Here is a 22756-nt window from a genome sequence, read left to right on the forward strand (position 1 = left end):
TTAAATCTTTTTTTTTTTTTTTTTTTGTGGTACGCGGGCCTCTCACTGTTGTGGCCTCTCCCGTTGCGGAGCACAGGCTCCGGACGCGCAGGCTCAGCGGCCATGGCTCACGGACCCAGCCGCTCCGCGGCATGTGGGATCTTCCTGGACCGGGGCACGAACCCGTGTCCCCTGCATCAGCAGGCGGACTCTCAACCACTGTGCCACCAGGGAAGCCCTTAAGTCTTTATTTTTAATTAATTAATTAATTTATTTATGTTTGGCTGCGTTGGGTCTTCATTGCTGTGCACGGGCGGAGACCGGGGGCTACTCTTCGTTGCAGTGCGCAGGCTTCTCATTGCGGTGGCTTCTCTTGTTGCAGAGCACGGGCTCTAGGCATGTGGACTTCAGTTGTTGTGGCACGTGGGCTCAGTAGTTGTGGCGCACAGACTTAGTTACTTCACGGCATGTGGGATCCTCCCAGACCAGGGCTCGAACCCGTGTCCCCTGCATTGGCAGGCGGATTCTTAACCACTGCGCCACCAGGGAAGTCCACCATTCTTTCTTCTCAAGCAAGCTACACGTCTGGGCCAACCAAGCTCAACGCGTCACTCGGGGGTGTGCGAAACTTCCTCTAACACGAGCAGGATGGGGAGACGCCAAGGAAGCTCTTGTAGCCAAGTCTTCTCTCTGTGAGTCATGCACACTGAGACGTAGGGGGATTCAAGCCGTGGCGGCATTTAGACTTCTCTTTGGGTTTGGTCTAGAAGTTTTTCAGACATGAGAAATTCTCTGGTTGTCACTGAATTTTTCAAGTATGGGTTTGGTGCTCCTTCCCCACAGAGATGGTCTGGCCCTAAACCTTGGGTAGGAGGGAGAGGATGCTCTTTGGCTTCTGAGCAGATCCCCTCTGGCGTTCTAGAACATAGGTGTTGCGATTCTCTCGGTGGAATCTTGACTGAAACTGCGGGACAATAAGTCCCATATGGGGAGGTCATGTACTCATTCTTTTCCCCTCCCAAGATATTTTCCTGACCCTTTTCAGGTTCCTCTGTGGAAACCACTTCCAGAAAATTCTCAAAATTTACCACCAACCTGTCAATAAGGTCACTGGGGGCAGAACATGGTTTTAGAATCCCATCTTCTTCTGTGTTCACAGAGTCATCAAACTCCTTCAGATTTAGCTTATCCTGGAAAAGAGAAAGGGACACCCCAATGGTCATTTGGGGGCCACATATGATGTAGCCAAAAGCTATTAGGCTTGGGACACCCAAAGCCCCACCTCTGGACCAGCCCCCCTCTTAGAGGCCAGAAGTGGTGCCCTTCCATGGGAGGTTAGCAAGAGTGGTCCATTTCCTGAGAAGAATGCAGTGTATTCAAACAATTTCTTCTTCTAGAGAGCTCAAGGCTATTTTCCACATAATCATATGCTCATAAAATCCCAGTGAAGATGGAAGCATCAAAATTAGAATTATCACAAAGACAAATAACTTGTCCAACATCACCAGAAAATCAAAGGTGGCCTCCTGGTGGGTGTGGTGTCCGACATCTTTGTATCCCCAGAGCCTAGCTCACTGCCTGGCGTATAGTGAGTGATTAATAAGTGACTGCTACAGAGGCCAGACCTACAGATGATTCAAAAAACATTTTAGACATCAGACAAGACTGCCTATGAATTAGTTCACTCTCTTAATAATTTTTGGTAAGCAGGAAATGAAATAAGGTAACACATGAATGATAGAGAAGAAAATAGAAACAACCAAAATTTAATTAAATAAATAATAAAAATAATTTTCACGTCCGTGTTAAAAAAAGACTTCTGAGTTGAAACAGGGGCTAATATTAAAAATTCCTTATCAAGGAATACTGGAAACAGTCTTTCAATAACAAGGATTTAAAGGTTATATTTGATTGGGCTTCTTTCTACTTAACCGAGAAATTAAACCTTAAAATTTCAGAACAGTTTTCAATTTAAAAATGTATGAAAATGGGAGGTTTCTATTATGGATAACTCCCTAGAAAACCCCATTGCCAATGTCTCCAATATGAGAAAAACAATCTGATGCAGCCTGCCCCAGCCTCTGGACAGAAATGCACATTAGCGGCCCCTCGGGTCCCCAGGTGGTCTCTAGATTAACTTGCTCTTGGCTGCTTTTTAAATGGTCTCCAATCTTATAGCTGGGTTCTCCTGCTTTCTAATTAGACAGTCAGGTCCTTAAGGGTAGGGCCAGTGTCTCTTCCGTGGCACCCTTTATAGGACCAGTTTTATGCCCAGTAAACACTGCGTCCTATGAGCCTGGTAAAGCCCTTTCCTCTTGTCCAAAGAATGAGGTCAAAGTCATTCCAGGAAGGCTGATTCCACCTGTCCTGCCAGCCATTCCCTGGGACTTTTTAACCTCGAGTTCTCTTTATGTGAACCCTATGCAAACCTCAGTCCATCACCCCGTCCACCTCCCACAACCAGCCTGCTCAACAATCTCCTTAACAAAAACAGGAGAGTTTACCTTTAAATCATCTCCACGCCACATGGCTATACTGCTTTCAGCAGGGTTGGGGACACTGGGCCAACATAGGTGCTTTCATTTGCTAATAAGAGATAAGATTTTAAAATAGGAAGTGAGTCCAAGAAGAATTTTACTTCTACTGCATGGCCAAGCCAAAGAGCAGGGCTTCGATGCAGGGAATCGTATGGCTCCCTATTGAATAAGGGCAAGCTCACAGCCTCCTGACAGAAACTGGGAAAGCAAAGTACTTTGGGGAGTGAAATTGCAAGTCAACTATGGGACGTGATGGGAGGAGACCTTTCCCCAGGCAAAGCTTTTCTTACTCTTCCCTGCTCTCCCACCCTGCATCTCCACCCCCTGGTCCTGATGCCGAAAATCACACGATCACAGAGCCATTTCCTTGAGATTTTATTCCCCAGGAAAGGTAACACTCTAAGCCTTACAAGACACCCACACTTCAGAGCAGTGATTCTCAAAGTGTGGTCCCAACCAGCAGCATCAGTACCACCTGGGAGCTTGTCGGACATGCAAAATGTACGAGAACGTGTGCTGATGACTTGCTTACAACCCAAAGCTGACTCAGGTTGACATTAGCCTGGCCATAACTAAGCACAGCTGCTTGGCAGAGAAGGCCCACGACTGTGTAACTCTGGAGAGAGCGGTCTAATGGGGAGAGAGCCCTTGACCCTCAGGGTAGAATGAGGCTCTCTGGAGAGAGAAAGCACAAGACCCTGAAGACAAGCTTCCTTCCCTACAGTGGCCAGAGCAGGCAGGACAAATGGCCCTCAGCGAGCCCTCCGACACCGCGCCACAAGCAAGGACCTGCCTGTGCTGGGCATACGCTGGCCAGTGCTCTAACTCCATGGGCACCCTGCTCCCTGCTCTGCCTGGGAGAGAGGCTGGTGGCCTTGAGGGCCCTTGCTGCTGCCACGGGTCCCCTCTAGACGCACAGAGAGAGGATCTTCTCCCCAACTCTAGTCTCAGATGCCGAACACAGAAGACAAGGCCTGTGGGGCAGCTGGCCTTTCCCCGGCTTCAAAAAGTCCTAGGCCCGGTGCACAGCGCTGTCGGGGGTACAAGTCCTCCTGTTTGGTTAGAATTCTGATGTGCCACAGTGTAAGGCATACAATAAATTCAATACATATGTACCAACTCAATAAATGAATGGACACCCTTTAACGGCAGTGTGCCCTCTTCCACCCATGGTGTCTTCCACCCCTTTCCACTCCCGATTTTGAGGGCCCACACTGTTGTCTACAAACTCACTTGGGTTTTTTGAGATCATATGCCACCGTCAGAATGAATAGAATAAGAAGGCCACCTCCAACCAGGGAAGTTATAACAAAAATCTCAAAGACACCTTTGAGAAAAGGAGAACAAAAGTCAGTAGCAGGTTGAGCCCCTTACTTTCTTGACAAAAATCAAAGATTAATGTTTTCTTCCAGTAGCTTCAGCAACATATACCCTAAACGTTTTCTTTCAATTTAATTCAAATTCATTCAATTTCTCTTCTCCCTGAATAATACTGACAGAAATTGTGTTCCCCACATTCATCCTCCAACTTCATTCATCTAGTAAACATTTTCTGAGCACTTACAATTTGCCAAACACTCTTCTGGGTAATAAAATAAATAGCAAGAAGCAAGAAACACAAGATCCCTACTTTCGTGGCGCTTACCTTCTGGCTCAAGAATTCAGACAATAAATAACCTATTTCAGATAAAATGGGGTGATAGAGAGTAGGGTAAAGTGGGTAGGGGGTTAGCACCTTTAGATAGGGTGGCAAAGGAAGACTCCTTGGAGAAGTGAAATCTGAGCTAATGTGAATAATGAGAAGGAACTGCCCACATTCATGCTGGGGAAAGCATTCCAGGCAGAAGGAAAAGCATAAATGAGAACATAAACGGGAAGTGGTGGGAGGTGAGGTCAGGAATGGACAGATGAGGAAGGGTCCTGAAAGCAATGGGAAGGAGTTTGGATTGAATTCAAAATACAACAGAAGCCACTGGTGGGTTTTAGGCAGGGGGTCTAGGATTTTAAACTCTGGCTGCTGTGTGGAAAACAGATGGTAGAGGATCAAACACAGAAGCAGGGAGATCTATAAGAACCAAGAGTAACAGACCCATCACGAGTAATGAAATTGAAACCATGATTAAAAATCTTCCAACAGGGGCCTCCCTGGTGTAGCAGTGGTTGAGAGTCCGCCTGCCGATGCAGGGGACACGGGTTCGTGCCCCGGTCCGGGAAGATCCCACATGTCGCGGAGCAGCTGGGCCTGTGAGCCATGGCCGCTGAGCCTGCGCGTCTGGAGCCTGTGCTCTGCAACGGGAGAGGCCACAGCAGTGAGAGGCCCGCGTACCAAAAAAAAAAAAAAAAAACTCTTCCAACAAACAAAAGTCCAGGACCAGATGGCTTCACAGGTGAAATCTATCAAACATTTAGAGAAGAGCTAACACCTATTCTTCTCAAACTCTTCCAAAAAACTGCAGAGGGAGAAACACTCCCAAAATCATTCTGCGAGGCCACCATCACCCTGATACCAAAACCAGACAAAGATGTCACAAAGAAAGAAAACTATAGGCCAGTATCACCGATGAATATAGATGCAAAAATCCTCAACAAAATACTAGCAAACAGAATCCAATAGCACATTAAAAGGATCATACACCATGATCAAGTGGGGTTTATTCCAGGAATGCAAGGATTCTTCAATATATGCAAATCAATCAATGTGATACACCATATTAACAGATTAAGGAATAAAACCCATATGATCACCTCAATAGATGCAGAAAAAGCTTTTGACAAAATTCAGCACCCATTTTTGATAAAAACTCTCCAGAAAATGGGCATAGAGGGAACCTACCTCAATATAATAAAGGCCATATGTGACAAACCCACAGCAAACATCATTCTCAATGGTGAAAAACTGAAAGCATTTCCTCTAAGATCAGGAACAAGACAAGGGTGTCCACACTTGCCCCTCCTATTCAACACAGTTTTGGAAGTCCTAGCCATGGCAATCAGAGAATAAAAAGAAATAAAAGGAATATAAATTGGAAAAGAAGAAGTAAAACTGTCACTGTTTGCAAATGACATGATACTATACATAGAAAATCCTAAAGATGCCACCAGAAAATTACTAGAACTAATCAATGAATTTGGTAAGGTGGCAGGATACAAATTAATGCACAGAAATCTCTTGCATTCCTATACACTAACAATGAAAAATCAGAAAGAGAACTTAAGGAAACAATCCCTTTCACCATCGCAACAAAAAGAATAAAATACCTAGGAATAAACCTACCTAAGGAGGCAAAAGATCTGTACTCAGAAAACTATAAAGCACTGATGAAAGAAATCAAAGATGACATAAACAGATGGAGAAATATACCATGTTCTTAGATTGGAAGAATCAATATTGTGAAACTGACTCTACTACCCAAAGCAATCTACAGATTCAATGCAATCCCTATTAAATTACCAATGGCATTCTTCACAGAATTAGAAAAAAAAAATTCACAATTTGTATGGAAACACAAAAGACCCTGAATAGCAAAGCAATCTTGAAAAAGAAATGGAGCTGGAGGAATCAGGCTCCCTGACTAATCTACACTACAAGGCTACAGTAATCAAGACAGTATGGTACTGGCACAAAAACAGAAATATAGATCAATGGTACAGGATAGAAAGCCCAGAGATAAACCCACACACATATGGTCACCTAATTTATGACACAGGAGGCAAGAACATACAATGGAGAAAAGACAGCCTCTTCAATAAGTGGTGCTGGGAAAACTGGACAGTTACATGTAAAAGAATGAAATTAGAACATTCCCTCACAGCATACACAAAAATAAACTCAAAATGGATTAGAGACCTAAATGTAAGACCAGATACTATAAAACTCTTAGACAAAAACATAGGCAGAACACTCTTTGATATAAACCACAGCAAGACTTTTTTGACCCACCTCCTAGAGTAATGAAAATAAAAACAAAAATAAACAAATGGGACGTAATTAAACTTAAAAGCTTTTGCACAGCAAAGGAAACCATAAATAAGATGAAAAGACAGAACCTTCAGAATGGGAGAAAATATGTGCAAACGAAGCAACAGACAAAGGATTCATCTCCAAAATATATAAACAGCTCATGGAGCTCAATATCAAAAAAACAAACAACCCAATTAAAAAATGGGTGGAAGACCTAAATAGATATTTCACCAAAGAAGACATACAGATGGCCAAGAGGCGCATGAAAAGCTGCTCAACATCACTAATTATTAGAGAAATGCAAATCAAAACTGCAATGAGGTGTCACGTCACACTGGTCAGAATGGCCATCATCAAAAAATCTACAAACAGTAAATGCTGGAGAGGGTGTGGAGAAAAGGGAACCCTCTTGCACTGTTGCTGGGAACATAAATTGATACAACTACTATGGAAAACAGTATGGAGGTTCCTTAAAAAACTAAAAATAGAACTAGTATATGACCCAGCAATCCCACTATACCCTGAGGAAACCATAATGCAAAAGGACACATGTACCTCAATGTTCATTGCAGCTCTATTTACAATAGCCAGAACATGGAAACAACCTAAATGTCCAACAACAGATGAAAGGATAAAGATGTGGTACATATATACAATGGAATGTCACTCAGCCATAAAAAGGTATGAGGGTTTTTGTTGTTGTTGTTTACATGATAATATTTATCTTTTATTAGATATATTACATATTCCCCAAATATATAAAATCTTCCAAGAGAAAATATCAAAACCTATTGATTTCAAGGTAAGCAACATAATCAAAACGAAAGCAAAGAATTTCTTCCAGACAAAGGAATGTGAAAACATTTCAGCACAAATACAACAAAGACATGGGAAGGTAATTACAATGTTTTACATTTTACAGCATTTTGTTTTAATCAGTATTTGTAGAAAACAAGGATGCTGAGTTCTCAAACACTGTAGTTACAACCGCAAATTAAATTTTCAGAAAAAAAATAAGAGAAAGTAATGAACTACTGAACATCTGCAATAAAACATAAGCAAACAAATATGCCACTGAGATCACAACCGAAGTGTGTGATTTTTAGTGTGTGCCGGGGACACTAAATTATTTAATCAGTCCTTGACCACAACCCAAAGCAAAAGCATCCTCTCTTCATTTCCCTGATGATTTATTCTAAAAATAAAAAGCAGAAACTTGCTGGTAAAAGAGAATTTCTGCTTTACCTGTGAGCAGCCGGTGGCAACACACACTGAATCAGACCCCAACCAAACACGGGACAGATCCATCTCAAACAACCGGGAGTGGCAAAACCACTATTATTACAACAAGATTTTTTAATTTCAATTGATCAGAAATTCCAGAACAATTAAGCACACCCGCTTAAACCACAGTGAACTCCTATAGGAAGGTTTTATTGGGTATTTGTAGTGAGGTGGATGGACCTAGAGTCTGTCATACAAAGTGAAGTAAGCCAGAAAAAGAAAAACAAATATCGCATATTAATGCATAGATGTGAAATCTAGAAAAATGGTACAGATGAACCTATTTGCAGGGCAGGAATAGAGATGCAGATGTAGAGAATGGACATATGGACACAGGGCGGGAAGGGGAGGGTGGGACTAACTGGGAGATTAGGACTGACACATATACACTACCATGTGTAAAACAGATAGCTAGCAGGAACATGCACAGGAAGCTCAGCTCGGTGCTCTGTGACGACCTAGATGGGTGGGATTGGGGGGGTGGGGTTGGAGGGAGGTCCAAGAGGGAGGGGAAATAGGTATATATATAGTTGGTTCACTTCATTGTACAGCAGAAACTAACACAACATTGTAAAGCAATTATACTCCAATAAAAAAATGAAAAGCAAACAAACAAAAGAACCAAGGGTAAGAAACTTCTAGTCTCCAAGGCAGGCTCTTGCCTTCAATCTGACCCGTAGAGAAAATTCCATCAGATAATGCAATTTGTGCCTAGTGTTGTGAAAATATAACATGATTTTAAAAGACTTTAAAGAGCAATATCAAAAAGAACTCCCAAAAGACAATGTTAGTCAATAAAAACAGAACATGTTTTCTGTGTAAAAACACATGTTTTACTCACATTTTCCAGAACCATAAGCTATTTTTATTCTTTTGGATGCCTGATGATGAACAGGAGAATTTCAAGAATACTTAGACTATTTATAGCTTTTATTGAAAATTTTGCAATGTTCCTTCACTTTTAAGCTTCATTTTTTTTAAAGTGTTAGTATATCCTTAAAATCAAACCTCTGTCATTCAAAGACAGAGATTTCTGTTTCTCCCATTCTATTTCTCTGTTTTCTCCCATTCTCCTTCCTTCTTTCTTCCTCATCTCCCTCTTCAGCCTGTCTTCTTTCCCTCTTGAATATTCCCCATAACCATCGTATGAATCACATTATATTTTACATTATTGTTGTATTTATTAAATTTTTCTTGCTCCCATTTTTTTTTTTTTTTTTTTTTTTGGGGTACATGGGCCTCTCGCTGTTGTGGCCTCTCCCGTTGCGGAGCACAGGCTCTGGACGTGCAGGCTCAGTGGCCATGGCTCACGGGCCCAGCCGCTCTGCGGCATGTGGGATCTTCCCAGACCGGGGCACGAACCCGTGTCCCCTGCATCGGCAGGCGGACTCTCAACCACTGCGCCACCAGGGAAGCCCTCTGGCTCTCATTTTTTAATATAAAAGCTGATTAGTAGAACATATTATACACTTTTTTACTCAAAAAACTCCACAAACAATGGGGTTAAGTGGACCAATGGTGCTTGATCAACCAAGGCTTTCCCTTGTTTGACACACAGGGACTGGTGACTATGAACTTGGGGATAGCCTTGAGGTGGGAGCTGGTTTGGAGTGACAGTGAAGTTGGCATTCACTTGATCCCTCCTCCCTAAGAAGATTCGGGGCTACCCAGGAAGAAGCAAAATGACCCATCTTTCCAAATTCAGCTCTCAATTTTCCTGCTCTCCCTCCTCCCTCCTCACCCATATGCTTTCCAGGAAGGCCAATGAGTCAGAGAGCAAATGGTTCTTCTAACTTCTCCCTTTCACTTGCCCTCCCCCTGCCTTTGGGAAACATCATCTGTGACTAGCCTAAAGGAAATGCCAAGGAGACATTCCCAGGGACTGAAGGAGTCCTCACTAATTGACAATGTCTTGAAGTTTATCCTGGTGCCACTAGTTCCCCCAGCACTGGTGCTGGCCATGACCTGAACAGTGTAAGAGGTCTTTCGTGTCAGGGACTCCAGGCTATACTGCAAGATGCTGGAGTTGACTGTCTTGGCTAAAGGAAAAATATAAAAGTCAAACACCACAGCCAAACCCAAGTGAAAACTGTGCTTTAGTGGCACTGATATAAAAGCATTCGAACCTGGGCTTCCAAACTTGGCCACCTCATACCCCAATCTCTCTATTCATGTTCTGATTAAAATTAGCCTATCAAGATGGATCAAAGACCTAAATATAAGAGTTAAATCTATACGACGCTTAGAAAACATAGGATAAATCTATATGTCCTTGAATTTGGCAATGATTTCTTAAATATGACACCAAACACACAAGCAGCAAAAAGGTTAAACTGAACTTCATCAAAAGACACTATCAAGAGCGTGAAGAAACAACTTACAGAATGGGAAAATATTTGCAAATCATATATTTGATAAGGAATCTGTATCCAGAATATGTTAAAAAAAACCCCACAGAACTCTAACAGCTCAACACCGGAAGACAAACAACCCAATTTAAAAATGGCAGGGCTTCCCTGGTGGCGCAGTGGTTGAGAGTCCACCTGCCGATGCAGGGGACACGGGTTCGTGCCCCGGTCCGGGAGGATCCCACATGCCACGGAACAGTTGGGCCCATGAGCCATGGCCGCTGGGCCTGCGCGTCCGGAGCCTGTGCTCCGCAACGGGAGAGGCCACAGCAGTGAGAGGCCCGCATACCGCAAAAAAAATAAAAATAAAAAAAATGGCAAAGAGTCTGAAAAGACTTTCTCCAAAGAAGATACACAAATGGCCAAAGAGCAAGTACAATGATGCTCTACATCATTAGTTATTAAGGAAGTACAAATCAAAACCACATTGAAATAGCACTTTACACCCACTAGGATAGCCACACTTTTTTTTAAAATGGAAAATATCAAGTGTTGGTAAGGATATGGAGAAATTAGAATTCTCATATATATTGCTGGTAGAAATGTAAATTGGTGTAGCTGCTATGAAAAGAGTTTGGTGGTTCCTAAATAAGTTAAACTAGAATTACCATATGACCCAGCAATTCTACTCCTAGTAATACACCCCAAAGAATAAAAAGCAGAGATTCAAACAGATAGTTGTACACCAATGTTCATAGCAGCATTAATCACACTGGCTAAAAGATGAAAACAACACAAATGTCCCATCAACTGATGAATGGATAAACAAAATGTTTATCCATATAATAGAAAATTATTTAGCCATGAAAAGGAATGCGGTGCTAATACATGCTATGACATGGATGAACTTTGAACACATTATGCTAAGTGAAAGAAGCCAGGCAAAAAAAGGCCCCATATTGTATGATTCTGTTTATATGAAATATCCAGAATAGGTAAATCCATAGAGACAGAAAGCAATGTTGTGGTCGCCAGGGACTGTGGGACAAGGGTAAGGTAGTGACTGAATGGGTACAGGGTTTCTATCTGGGGCAGAAATAGGTAGTGGTAATGGTTGCACAACATTATGGATGTACTTAATGCCACTAAATTGTACACTTTCAAATATTTAAAGTGGTAAGTTTTGTATTATATGTAATTTACTGTAACAACAACAACAACAAATTAGCCTAAATGGGAATCCAAGCCCAGCCCAGAACTCAGGATGTTAGGCAATATTGTAGATGCAAGAAAAAAAGCAGTGGACAGTAGGAGTCATGGTAAAGGGTCCTGCACTGAAGTAAGTGCCTGTCCCCCTCCAGCCTTTAATCCAGGTTATGCCCCACGCTGGAATAGAGGTCAGGAAGCTCCCAGAAGGCCCACCTGTTCACGGCCTGATAGGCACAAATTATATCAAGCCCTCTGGTTCCTACCGGACTCTCAGGTACAGTCATTTCACTCTCACCTGACTCTAAAAAACTCAAGAGGTGGGTGCCCTTGGCCCCATTTTCAGAGAAGCTCAAAGAAGCTGAGTGATTCCTGCAAGGTGGCAGGGCACCAGCCATGGGAGTCACCCCTATAGCAGGTCTATCCATAGCATCTATCTGGGGCTCGGGGTTCTTTCAACTTGTCTATAAGCTCACTTACAGAATTCCTTTCCATCTTCAGCTTGGTAAAATATGGTACAGTTGTTGATGAAACCGTTCCTCTGACTCTTGGGACTCCTTCCATGTAATTGTGACTGTCTCCACACCAATGTTCTCCGCCTTTGTCATGGGACCTGCTGATGGACCTTTATAGGACAGGGAGATAAATAATAAACACCGAATTACACCCCAGCAGATCCTTGCCCCACAAAATCTCTGGCCAGTCCTCAGACTAATCAGTGCTGGGGGTGGGAGGTGGGGGCAGAGTAGGGAACTGATGAATCAGTTTGTTTGAGAAAATTGTTGTCTAGAATCATCCATCTTGAACAGGAAGGGAAGCAGTGTCCAAGACCAGAGAACAAGACCTCTCACTCTGACTTGGAGCCCAGCTCTTTCATTCATACCTGTAATAGCTATTATCAAACAATTAAAGAGTATGCCTCCATGGGCTACCTCTGAGTGACAGGATATATTTCCTAAGGTTGAATCTGGAAGATGTTAACTTTCAAAAAGATACAGTCTGAGTGGTTTGCCAATAAAACCCTGGCTTATCACTACACAATTAAAAATAAATAATGTTTTAGCATCTCCAAGTTACGAATAACTCTTAGGGTTCCTAACTTGGTCTTAGCTAAATGTTGTTTCTGCTTACAGCGCTATCTGCACTGAGTTTCTTTGTGACTTTGGGCAAGTTATTTCACCTCTCTGAGCCTCAATTTTCCATTTGTGAGATGAAGGGCTTGGACTTGAGGATCTCTAATGTCTACTCCAGCTTTAAAATTCAGTGAATCCAGGGACTTCCCTGGTGGTCCAGTAGTTGAGACTCCACGCTTCCAATGCAGGGGGTGCAGGTTCGATCCCTGGTCGGGGAACTAAGATCCCACATGCCACACAGCGCAGCCAAAAAAAAAAATTCAGTGAATCCATACCGTGACCACAACTGGGTCAAACATACATAGCTTACTATGAGCTAAGGTGCAGCACGGATGGGCACTAAAGCAACTGTGAACAAGCTACAGGCCTTCACAGCCTTGTGTAAATGTTGGACAGGCCCCAGTGTTTCCTTTCCTCAACAGAAACTTGTCCATACATACCACCTTCTTTGCCATAAGCCTGGATAGAATATGGCTCACCCACTCGGTCTTGCAACATTGGATACACAGAGATGTTACAGCACTGGAAAGGTTTTAGTTCATCTGTGGAAAAAGGGGAGGGGGGAAAGAGAGAGAGGGAAGGTTGGGGAGGGAGGGAGATGGAGAGGAAAGGAGAGGGAGAAAGAGAGAGAGAGGGGGACAGAGAGAGTGGGAAGAGAGAGAAACAAGCATTAGGTGCAGAGCATGGCATAGAAGAAGGAAAGCTAGACTAAGACTTATGTCCTATGACTTACAGAAGATATTTTATTTTTCTATAGTTTCCACATATGGAAAATAAGGAAGTTAGGTTGGATGGTCTCTAATGTCTATTCCATTTCTAACATTTTAAAATTAATTATTAGAACTAAACCTGCACCACTCTGACAAAATGACAGAGCCACCCAGGAAAGGAGAAGTAAGAGCTCCAGTCTCTCCTCCATCACTGATTTTGTTACATGATTTGGGGGCAACTACAGAATAAACTTAACCCTTCTTTCAATAGCATATCACCCTAGAGAACTCAGGTACCATAAATTGTACCTCTTCTGTCTGCATCCCTACATAAGCATAACTCTTCATGTGGATGCTACTAAGTATTAAGAAATGGTTGGAGAGTAAAGCCTCACTTATGTGTCTTACATGGAGCAGGGGCTTTCTTGAAAAGAAGGCTATTCCCTGTATCAATCACCTGGGGAAGGGGCCTAGATCTTAAACAGGCAACCAGAACTGAAGGAGGTGCCCTGGGTAGGACAGATGGGATACAAACTCTGGTGTTATCCACGTGATCAAGATATCTGGGAAGAGCTCTCTGATGGTGGGTGTCAAGATGGTGTTTTCCACCTGGAAACACGCCAGATGCCTGGTCTGATACCTATGGCTTCCTATTCTAGTATTGCTGGGAAATGCCAAGAAGTACACTTCCTTAAGCTTGCCCTAGCTTGTCAAATTCTATTACTCACACTTACAGTTTTGAAGCCAAAGTTAAGGATTTAAAAACTGATGAAAATGAAACGGAATCCTACACAGAGGGAATTTGTGGGCTCTGCACTGGCTACCCTGCTGGATTGTCCAGTTCCTGGTCTGAGATACAGATTCCCAGGAAATGGTCGAGGACTCTGAGTCCAAATCTGGGACCCACTCAATCATCCATGTATCCACCTCCAGAGCAGAGCTTTGCCACTCCACCACCAGCTGGTCCTGAGTGAAGCAGGTCTGCATGGCCTCAATGCACTGAAATGCTGAAAGGAGAAAAGAGGACTGCTTCACAACACCCAACTCATCCTCCAAGTGCACCAACAACATTTACAACCATTCATTGCCCAAAGTGTAAAGAAGGTCAAAGTTCAGGATCCCCACTGCAGCCTTCCCCTATGATACTGTTTTTACTGCTTTTATTGTGTCCCTTTTCCTTACCCTCAATATTTGATGAACTGCCTTCTTCACATTTTGTTATCTTCCCCAATTTTACCTATTTCCAGCAAAGAATCTTACTAGAAGGTTGATGACTAAGACGACTTACAGGGTAGCTCTGGTGTCTCTGCAAGTCCAAAGGAAAGCAAGCCTGAGACAAAGAATGAATCTCTAAAGGTAGAATTTCAGGCACCTGTAATTCTGTGGCTGGGAAGCTGGAAGATGGTGACGCTAAAATCATACCAGGGTGATGGTTTCAAATTTCAGTTGTCTAGGCTGGCGCTATACAACCTGGCTACGGAGTCCTATTCTCAAGGTAGAAAGAATTGTCTGTAGCAGAAAGACACATCCATCCAAAGTACCTAGGTGTGGACCAATATGTAAATGACTACGTTTTCTGCAGGCCTAGCAAAAAACGCAGGTGGGGAAACAGTCCGCAGGGTTCCTTTAATAGAAAAGTTGAACATGTGGCTTCAAATCCCTTACCTGGGATTTAATCAAATCAGAGAGCTCCCTTATTGGCAATGTTCTGAACACACAGAAGAGAGGACTATCGGAGGTGTGGGGAAGCAGGGAAGGAGGGCATGAAGGGGTGGGGCTCAGAAGACCACAGCGTATGGCTCTTCCCTTCATCTACTCCTCACCACCTACAACACACCTGAGCCTACAAAATTGGAATCCACAGGAAGTATGTTTAAATGAACATCAAAGATGGTCCTGGGGCTTCCCTGGTGGCGCAGTGGTTGAGAGTCCGCCTGCCGATGCAGGGGACACGGGTTTGTGTCCCGGTCCGGGAAGATCCCACATGCCGCGGAGCGGCTGGGCCCGTGAGCCATGGCCACTGAGCCTGCGCGTCCGGAGCCTGTTGCTCCACAACGGGAGAGGCCACAACAGTGAGAGGCCCGCGTACCGCAAAAAAAAAGAAACAAAAAACATAACACCATACACAAAAATAAACTCAAAATGGATTAAAGACCTAAATGCAAGGCCAGACACTATAAAAGTCTTAGAGGAAAACATAGGCAGAACACTCTACGACATAAATCACAGCAAGATCCTTTTTGACCCCCCTTCTAGAGAAAGGGAAATAAAAACAAAAGTAAACAAATGGGACCTAATGAAACTTAAAAGCTTTTGCACAGCAAAGAAAACCATAAACAAGACGACTCAGAATGGGAGAAAATATTTGCTAACGAAGCAACTGACAAGGATTCAACTCCAAAATATACAAGCAGCTCATGCAGCTCAATATCAAAAAAACAAAAAGCCCAATCCAAAAATGGTCAGAAGACCTAAATAGACATTTCTCCAAAGAAGAGATACAGATTGCCAACAAACACATGAAAAGCTGCTCAACATCACTAATCATTAGAGAAATGCAAATCAAAACTACAATGAGGTATCACCTCACACCCATCAGAATGGCCATCATCAAAAAATCTACAAACAATAAAAGCTGGAGAGAGTGTGGAGAAAAGGGAACCCTCTTGCACTGTTGGTGGGAATGTAAATTGATACAGCCACTATGGAGAACAGTATGGAGGTTCCTTAAGAAACTAAAAATAGAACTACCAAATGACCCAGCAATCCCACTACTGGGCATATACTCCGAGAAAACCATAATTCAAAAAGAGTCATGTACCACAATGTTCATTGCAGCTCTATTTACAATAGCCAGGACATGGAAGCAACCTAAGTGTCCATCGACAGATGAATGGATAAAGAAGATGTGGCACATATCTGAGTAATGGAATGTTACTCAGCCATAAAAAGAAATGAAACTGAGTTATTTGTAGTGAGGTGGATGGACCTAGAGTCTGTCATACAGAGTGAAGTAAGTCAGAAAGAGAAAAACAAATGTTATATGCCAATGCATATATATGGAATCTTAAAAAAAAGAAAAAAAAGGTTCTGAAGAACCTAGGGGCAGGACAGGAATAAAGACGCAGACGTAGAGAATGGACTTGAGGACACAGGGAAGGGGAAGGGTAAGCTGGGACGAAGTGAGAGTAGCACTGACATGTATACACTACCAAATGTAAAACAGATAGCTAGTGGGAAGCAGCTTCATTGCACAGGCAGATCAGCTCGGTGCTTTGTTACCACCCAGAGGGGTGATATAGGGAGGGTGGGTGGGAGATGCAAGAGGGAGGGGATATGGGGACATATGTATACATATAGCTGATTCACTTTGTTATACAGCAGAAACTAACACAACAATAATTGTAAAGCAATTATACTCCAATAAAGATGTTAAAAAAAAAAAACAGGGGGCTTCCCTGGTGGCGCAGTGGTTGAGAGTCCGCCTGCCGATGCAGGGGACACGGGTTCGTGCCCTGGTCCGGAAAGATCCCACATACCGCGGAGCGGCTGGCCCCGTGAGCCATGGCCGCTGAGCCTGTGCGTCCGGAGCCTGTGCTCCGCAACGGGAGAGGCCACAACAGTGAGAGGCCCGCGCACAGCAGAAAAAAAACAATAAAAAAAAACAAAAACAGGAGTACTGGCAGTACTCCTCAAGACTGCCAAGGTCATGAGAAATAAGGGAAAACTAAAAAACTGTCACCGACCAGAAGTGACTAAGGAGACATGACAGTTCAATGCAGTATGCTACCCTGAATTAGATCCCAGAACAGAAAGAGAACATTAAGGAAAAACTAGTGAAATCCAAATAAAGTCTGGAATTTACTTGATAGTCGTGTGCTAGTATCAGTTTCTTAGTTTTGTCAAATACACTATGGTATTATAAAATAGTAACAATGAGGGAAACTGGATGAGGAGTATATAAGAATTCTCTACACTATGTTCACAATATTTGTGTAAATTTAAAATTAAAACAGAATGTTTGTTTTTTAAACATGGACAACTGAAGTCTAGATTTGCCCCTCTCACACATCTATCCTTCTCCCCCTTCTTAAGAAAAAACATATAACCATATTTCTACATTTCTAGAAATAACTATTTCCCTTATTTTTAGAAATAAGGAGAAACAGTCATAACTTTCCTGTAAGAAAGATAAGGAGAATGTTCTTGCTTATCAGAGAATTTCCCACATGCAAAAGGAATATTTTTCAAAATTAAAAAGCTGTTCTTGATCTCCCTTCTTCCTGCTATGCTCGTTATCACTTTGGTACTGTTGTAAAGTTAGTGTTTGTTCTGAAAAATGTCTTGAAATAAAACAAGGGCAAGGCTGAGACCAAGCGAAGAATAGTCTAGAAGGGAAGTAGTGTGGAAATTGGAGTCAGTTATGTAGGAAATTATTAAGTGAAACATGGTAAGTGAAGACAAAGATCTAAGATCGAAAAAGACAAGTCGAGGGGAAAGGTGTCATGATCCTCATCACCAGAACTTTAAATTGGATTAACTGGGAGCAACTGTTGATTTCTGAGGTGGCCAAAAGAGGCTGAATGAGACAGAGAGACACAGGCCTACCTGCCTGGATTATCTACAAAGCTCTGGAGTGCCACATGTGTAACTCCAGGGAGCTGCAGGGCAAGCCAGGCCAGGACAGAGGTCTGGAAGACATTATCTCCAGATCACAACTGCCTTCTGGGTGACCCCCAATTACATGTTATGGGCTGAATTATGTCCCTCCCCTCAAAACTCACATCTCTCTGCCAGTACCTCAGAAGGTGACTACATTTGGAAATAGGGCATTTAAGGAGGTATTAATTAAAATGAGGCCATTAAAGTGGGCCCTAATTCAATCTGACTGGTGTCCTTATAAGAGGAGATTAAGATACAGAGACGGATGACCATGTGAAGAGGCAGCAAGAGGATGGTTATCCACAAGCCAAGGAGAGAGGTGTCAGAGAAAATCAACTCTGTAGGCACCCTGACCTTGGACTTCCAGTCTCCACAACTGTGAGAAAATAAACTTCTGTTGCTCAGGCCACCCAGTCTGTGGTATTTTGTTATGGCAGCCTCAGCAGACTAGTATGTATACTACATGTCTTCTCTACTTCCCCAGTGCCCAATCCCCACTTTTTTTAATCTGGTCTTAATTTTCCCCCAATTGCCACTTTTTTTAATCTGGTCTTAATTTTTTTTTACCATAATATGTGATCAAAGTAATACATCTTAGACCTGCAAGGTGTTGTATGGGTATTAGGCCCATAGTTTTGAGTTGGACCATTGTAGGTATATGGCGTTTCATTTTCCTTTCTATCCTTGAAATTTACGGCAAATGGTGTGAAAATGGTATTTTTTTATGTGTGCGTCTTATATGAAACCAATGCACTTAACACAGAAATTATCAAGGCAAGCACCAACCATTACTCTAAAACAGTGAATCTTGATCTTTTTGGGGGGGGGCGGTGCAGTACGCAGGCCTCTCACTGCTGTGGCCTCTTCCGTTGCGGAGCACAGGTTCCAGACGGACAGGCCCAGCGGCCATGGGCCCAGCCGCTCCGCGGCACTTGGGATCTTCCCGGACCAGGGCACGAACATGCGTCCCCTGCATCGGCAGACGGACTCTCAACCACTGCGCCACCAGGGAAGCCCAAATCTTGATCTTTTGGAGGGTTGTAGCTCCCCTTGAAAATATGATCTTGCAAAATCTGCACATGCATAAATATATATAAACATGCATACAGACACCCACGCAAATTCAGGGAGCCCACAAATCCCCCAGTGTCCATCCATGTGTGCCTATATCCAGGTGTCGTCCCTTTGTTCTCAAGTTAACAATTCTTATCCAAAGAATGCAAAAAGAATCACATAATCCATAAAAGGGCACAGGCTGACCTACCTGCCAGGCCAAATTTGCAGAGTAGAGGGAGCATCCACAGTGTCCAGCCCCACATTGTCCCCAAGTTAATGCAGGGAGGCTGGGAAGAAAACTGAAAATATCATCAGTCAAGAATGAGTTTGCTTCCTATCTCTTTTCAACAACTCTATTTCCAGTGACAAACAGATTCTGGGAATTTTGAGGAAAGGTATTTTATTTTATATATTTTATATTATATTTTATTTTATTTTGTTTTATTTATTTATTTGGTTATCATCACCCAGATCCCTTCATAATTACTCCATTAACCCCAGTCAACATTTTATTTCGTCCACAAGTCATTCTACTACATAATACAGGAAGTGCACCAGCCACCAAGAATATACTCCAGAAAGAGTACAGTCCTCCAGTTTCCACTTCAGTTCCTGAGCACTCCAGCCAAATGGGACATCTCATAATTTCCCAAAAGCACCCTGCGATTTCGCATCTCCACACTTTGTCCATGTGGCTCCTTCTGCCTAGAATGTCATTTCTTCCTTATTCCTGAAAATTAATCCATCCTTCCAGACTCAGCTCAAGGCTAACCTCTAAATGCCTTCCCTCAACTCCCAGATGGACTCGGCCAGCCAGTCCTCCCGTGTCCCACCCACCCTCCATGCCATCTGTACTGTGGCACACGGCACACAGAATGGCATTTAGTAGTTTATCTGTTGGCTTCTCTACAGATAGGGAGCTTCTGAAGAGTGGAGCTTCTCTAATGCCTCTATGAAGCCTTAGTGTTGAAGGCAGTGCCTGGTATATGGTAGACATTCACTACTGTTCGTGGAATAATTAGAATAAAAGACTATTGGCACTGGCTCCTCATCTCATCCCAGATGAGATGGTGAGATAGTCTCAGGATATAGCAAATGTAAAAGCAATACCTCCCTTTCAGGAAGAAATAAATGCTACATTTTCAGCTGACATATCATCATAGGGGGGGAAAAAGGAGAGTGCTCAACAAAATAAATCATTTTAGAAAAAATCCCATGCAGCATTTCCGGACAAAACCACAGGGATAACATTTTCTCATACACAAACCAAGTGAAATACCTAATTGAAAATGCCTAAGGCAAAATAAAGCAGAATGAGAACTTGGATCCATAATAATAAAAATACCATCATGAAACAATAAGAGACTAGTTACATAACAGCAATAGTTAATGCCCGTTATTCAAGAGCTATAGCTAATCTCTCCAAAAATAACCATTTTGATTGAAATGAGTATAAAACTTAAAGGGAAATTTTTTTAAGTTTTTCAGTGAAGAATAAATGTGTTCTTTGAAAATTAATTATAACGGTAATAGCATTTTTTTTTTGGCCACGCGGCATGTGGGACCTTAGTTCCCCAAGTAGGGATCGAACCCGTGCCCCCTGCAATGGAAGTGCAGAGTCCTAACCACTGGACCGCCAGGGAATTCCCAGTAATAGTATTTTTAACGTCTAACTATTCACAATGTTGTCTTAATTTTCTCTAATTCTTAGCCAAAAGACATGCCTTTACAAGTTCTAAAAGCATACTGGAAAGGTAGGGAGGCCCAACCATGTAGGCTGACATTCTCAGTAATTGAATAAATAATTACAGGTGCTAAAGCTCAAACTGTTATTCCAATACAGGATTTTGCATTTAAAAATCTTATCAATATTAAATATTGAATATTTTATGTATATAAAATATTTTAATTAATTGTAGCTATTGCTTGCTTCCTTTATAGTGAGAACACTCACCTATTATTTGTGAATTTTTTTTAGGCCTTAAGAAAAAGCAACAGGGTTTCCTTGGTGACTCAGTGGTTAGGAATCCACCTGCCAATGCAGGGGACACGGGTCCGAGCCCTGGTCCGGGAAGATCCCATGTGCCACAGAGCAACTAAGCCCATGCGCCACAACTACTGAGCCTGCGCTCTAGAGCCCGTGAGCCACAACTATTGAGCCTACACACCACAACTCCTGAAGCCCATGTGCCACAACTACTGAAGCCCACGCACCTAGAGCCCATGCTCCACAACAAGAGAAGCCACCGCAATGAGAAGCCCGCGCACCACAAGGAAGAGTAGCCCCCGCTCACCGCAACTAGAGAAAGCGCACATGCAGCAACAAAGACCCAACGCAGCCAAAAATAAATAAATAAATAAATTTAAAGGAAAAAAGAAAAAGCAACAGTACTAAGTTATACCCAGAGACAAAGCTGGAAAAATTGCAGAAGATAAAAGGCTTGAGGACCAGTGATCTACTTGCAGAGACAGAAGCATGGACAGTAATAGAAAATATCACCTGGTAAGTGTTGTAATTACAGTAGTACAAGGAGAGCACAGAGTGTCCATGGAGAGGAAAGAGCTGACGACTGGGGAAAGCCAACAAGCGTTGCTAGGATGATGATAATGCCTGTTTGTCCTCCAGTGCCTTTTCCACTTCCCCTCACACAGCAGAGAACCACCACATGTGACTGCTTGTTGGTAGTAAGTGCGAACAAATGTGAGGTGCCTCCCAGGAACTCAGAAATAAGTTCAATTGAGAGTTCAACCAGCAAAATCTGTGCACAGAGGCTATCCTAGTTAACTGTGGGAGTAAATCAAGAATGTACTGGTAAAAGGGTAATTGAAGAACTTGAATTCTCTCCAAACTCCATCCAAGGAAGCCTGGGAATAAACTCAAGAGAGTTGGATCTGGAAAATCAACATTGCCATTTAGCTGCATGAATCTATTCAACTAATTGTATCCTAAATGGAAGGAGATTTTGGGAACAGAAAAGAGAGGTCACCACAGAATGTAAAACATTGATGGTTAAAGAAGACAAAAGTTGGCAGTGTTCATCCAGTATGATCCGTGGGAGGAAATGATGAAGTTTTCTGTTGCTGGAGCAATATACAGTTGACCTTGAAAAATGTGGGCTTTAGGGGTGCTGGCTCTCCACACAGTCAGAAATCCACTCACATAACTTCCGTCCATATATGTGGTTCCTCCCCATCCAAGGTTCCGCATTGGTGGATTCAACCAACCACGAATAGTGTAGTACTATAGTATTTACCATTGAAAAAAAGTCCACATATAAGTGGACCCACACATTTCAAATCCATGCTGTTCAAGCGTCAGCTATACTCTATAAGAGGGCAACTTTATGGACCTCAAACTTCACCACGGCCTTGATGAAATATACCTCAAAACCCAAAATCTCCATGATTGCTCTGATTCTATGAAGCCCTTTCTGGTTACTAATTTAGCAGAAGGGGAGACCCTGAAAAAGGGATATAAGCCTTCTTCTAGTCATTAGAAAAGACTATCCCGCCTTTGTTTAAATATATCAGTATAATGAAGTCTTACATGAGGTGAATCAACCCTCCCAAATCTGAGCAATTCTGGGTGCAGCGAGACTACGGGCTGCAGAAAATTCACAAAGATTATCCCGTGCTCTTAAGGAGAACCATCAAACCATTTCCTTCATTGCCTGGGTTATCAGCCCTAAACTTTTAAAATGCAGCAGCTGTGAATAACTGGTCTTCACTAAGAGGGCACTTCCTAGAAATATACAGTTTCTCATTAGTGGTGCCTCATTTGAATACAGCATTTAATGGAGTCCTGGAATTCTCAAACAACGCTATGAATATTCCATGCTGAATCAAAGGACTCTTAGAATATAAAGTGATGCCACTTAAG

General features: G+C 42.7%; 1 protein-coding gene across 1 annotated transcript; it reads right to left on the minus strand.

Moving 5' to 3' along the window:
- Positions 1-719: 719 nt before the first annotated feature.
- IL31RA (interleukin 31 receptor A) lies at positions 720-19160 on the minus strand. Its single transcript, XM_027101265.1, is given in 9 exon segments — positions 720-1169; positions 2484-2565; positions 3750-3843; positions 9660-9800; positions 11796-11869; positions 11871-11940; positions 12889-12990; positions 13983-14165; positions 19085-19160. Coding segments are annotated over 9 exon segments (1251 nt in total). The 5' UTR covers positions 19140-19160.
- Between the last annotated feature and the right edge of the window lie 3596 nt (positions 19161-22756).

This window comes from Aethalodelphis obliquidens, unplaced genomic scaffold, assembly GCF_003676395.1.
Source record: "Aethalodelphis obliquidens isolate GAN/ISIS:26980383/991018 unplaced genomic scaffold, ASM367639v1 scaffold4, whole genome shotgun sequence".
Taxonomy (NCBI): domain Eukaryota; kingdom Metazoa; phylum Chordata; class Mammalia; order Artiodactyla; family Delphinidae; genus Aethalodelphis; species Aethalodelphis obliquidens.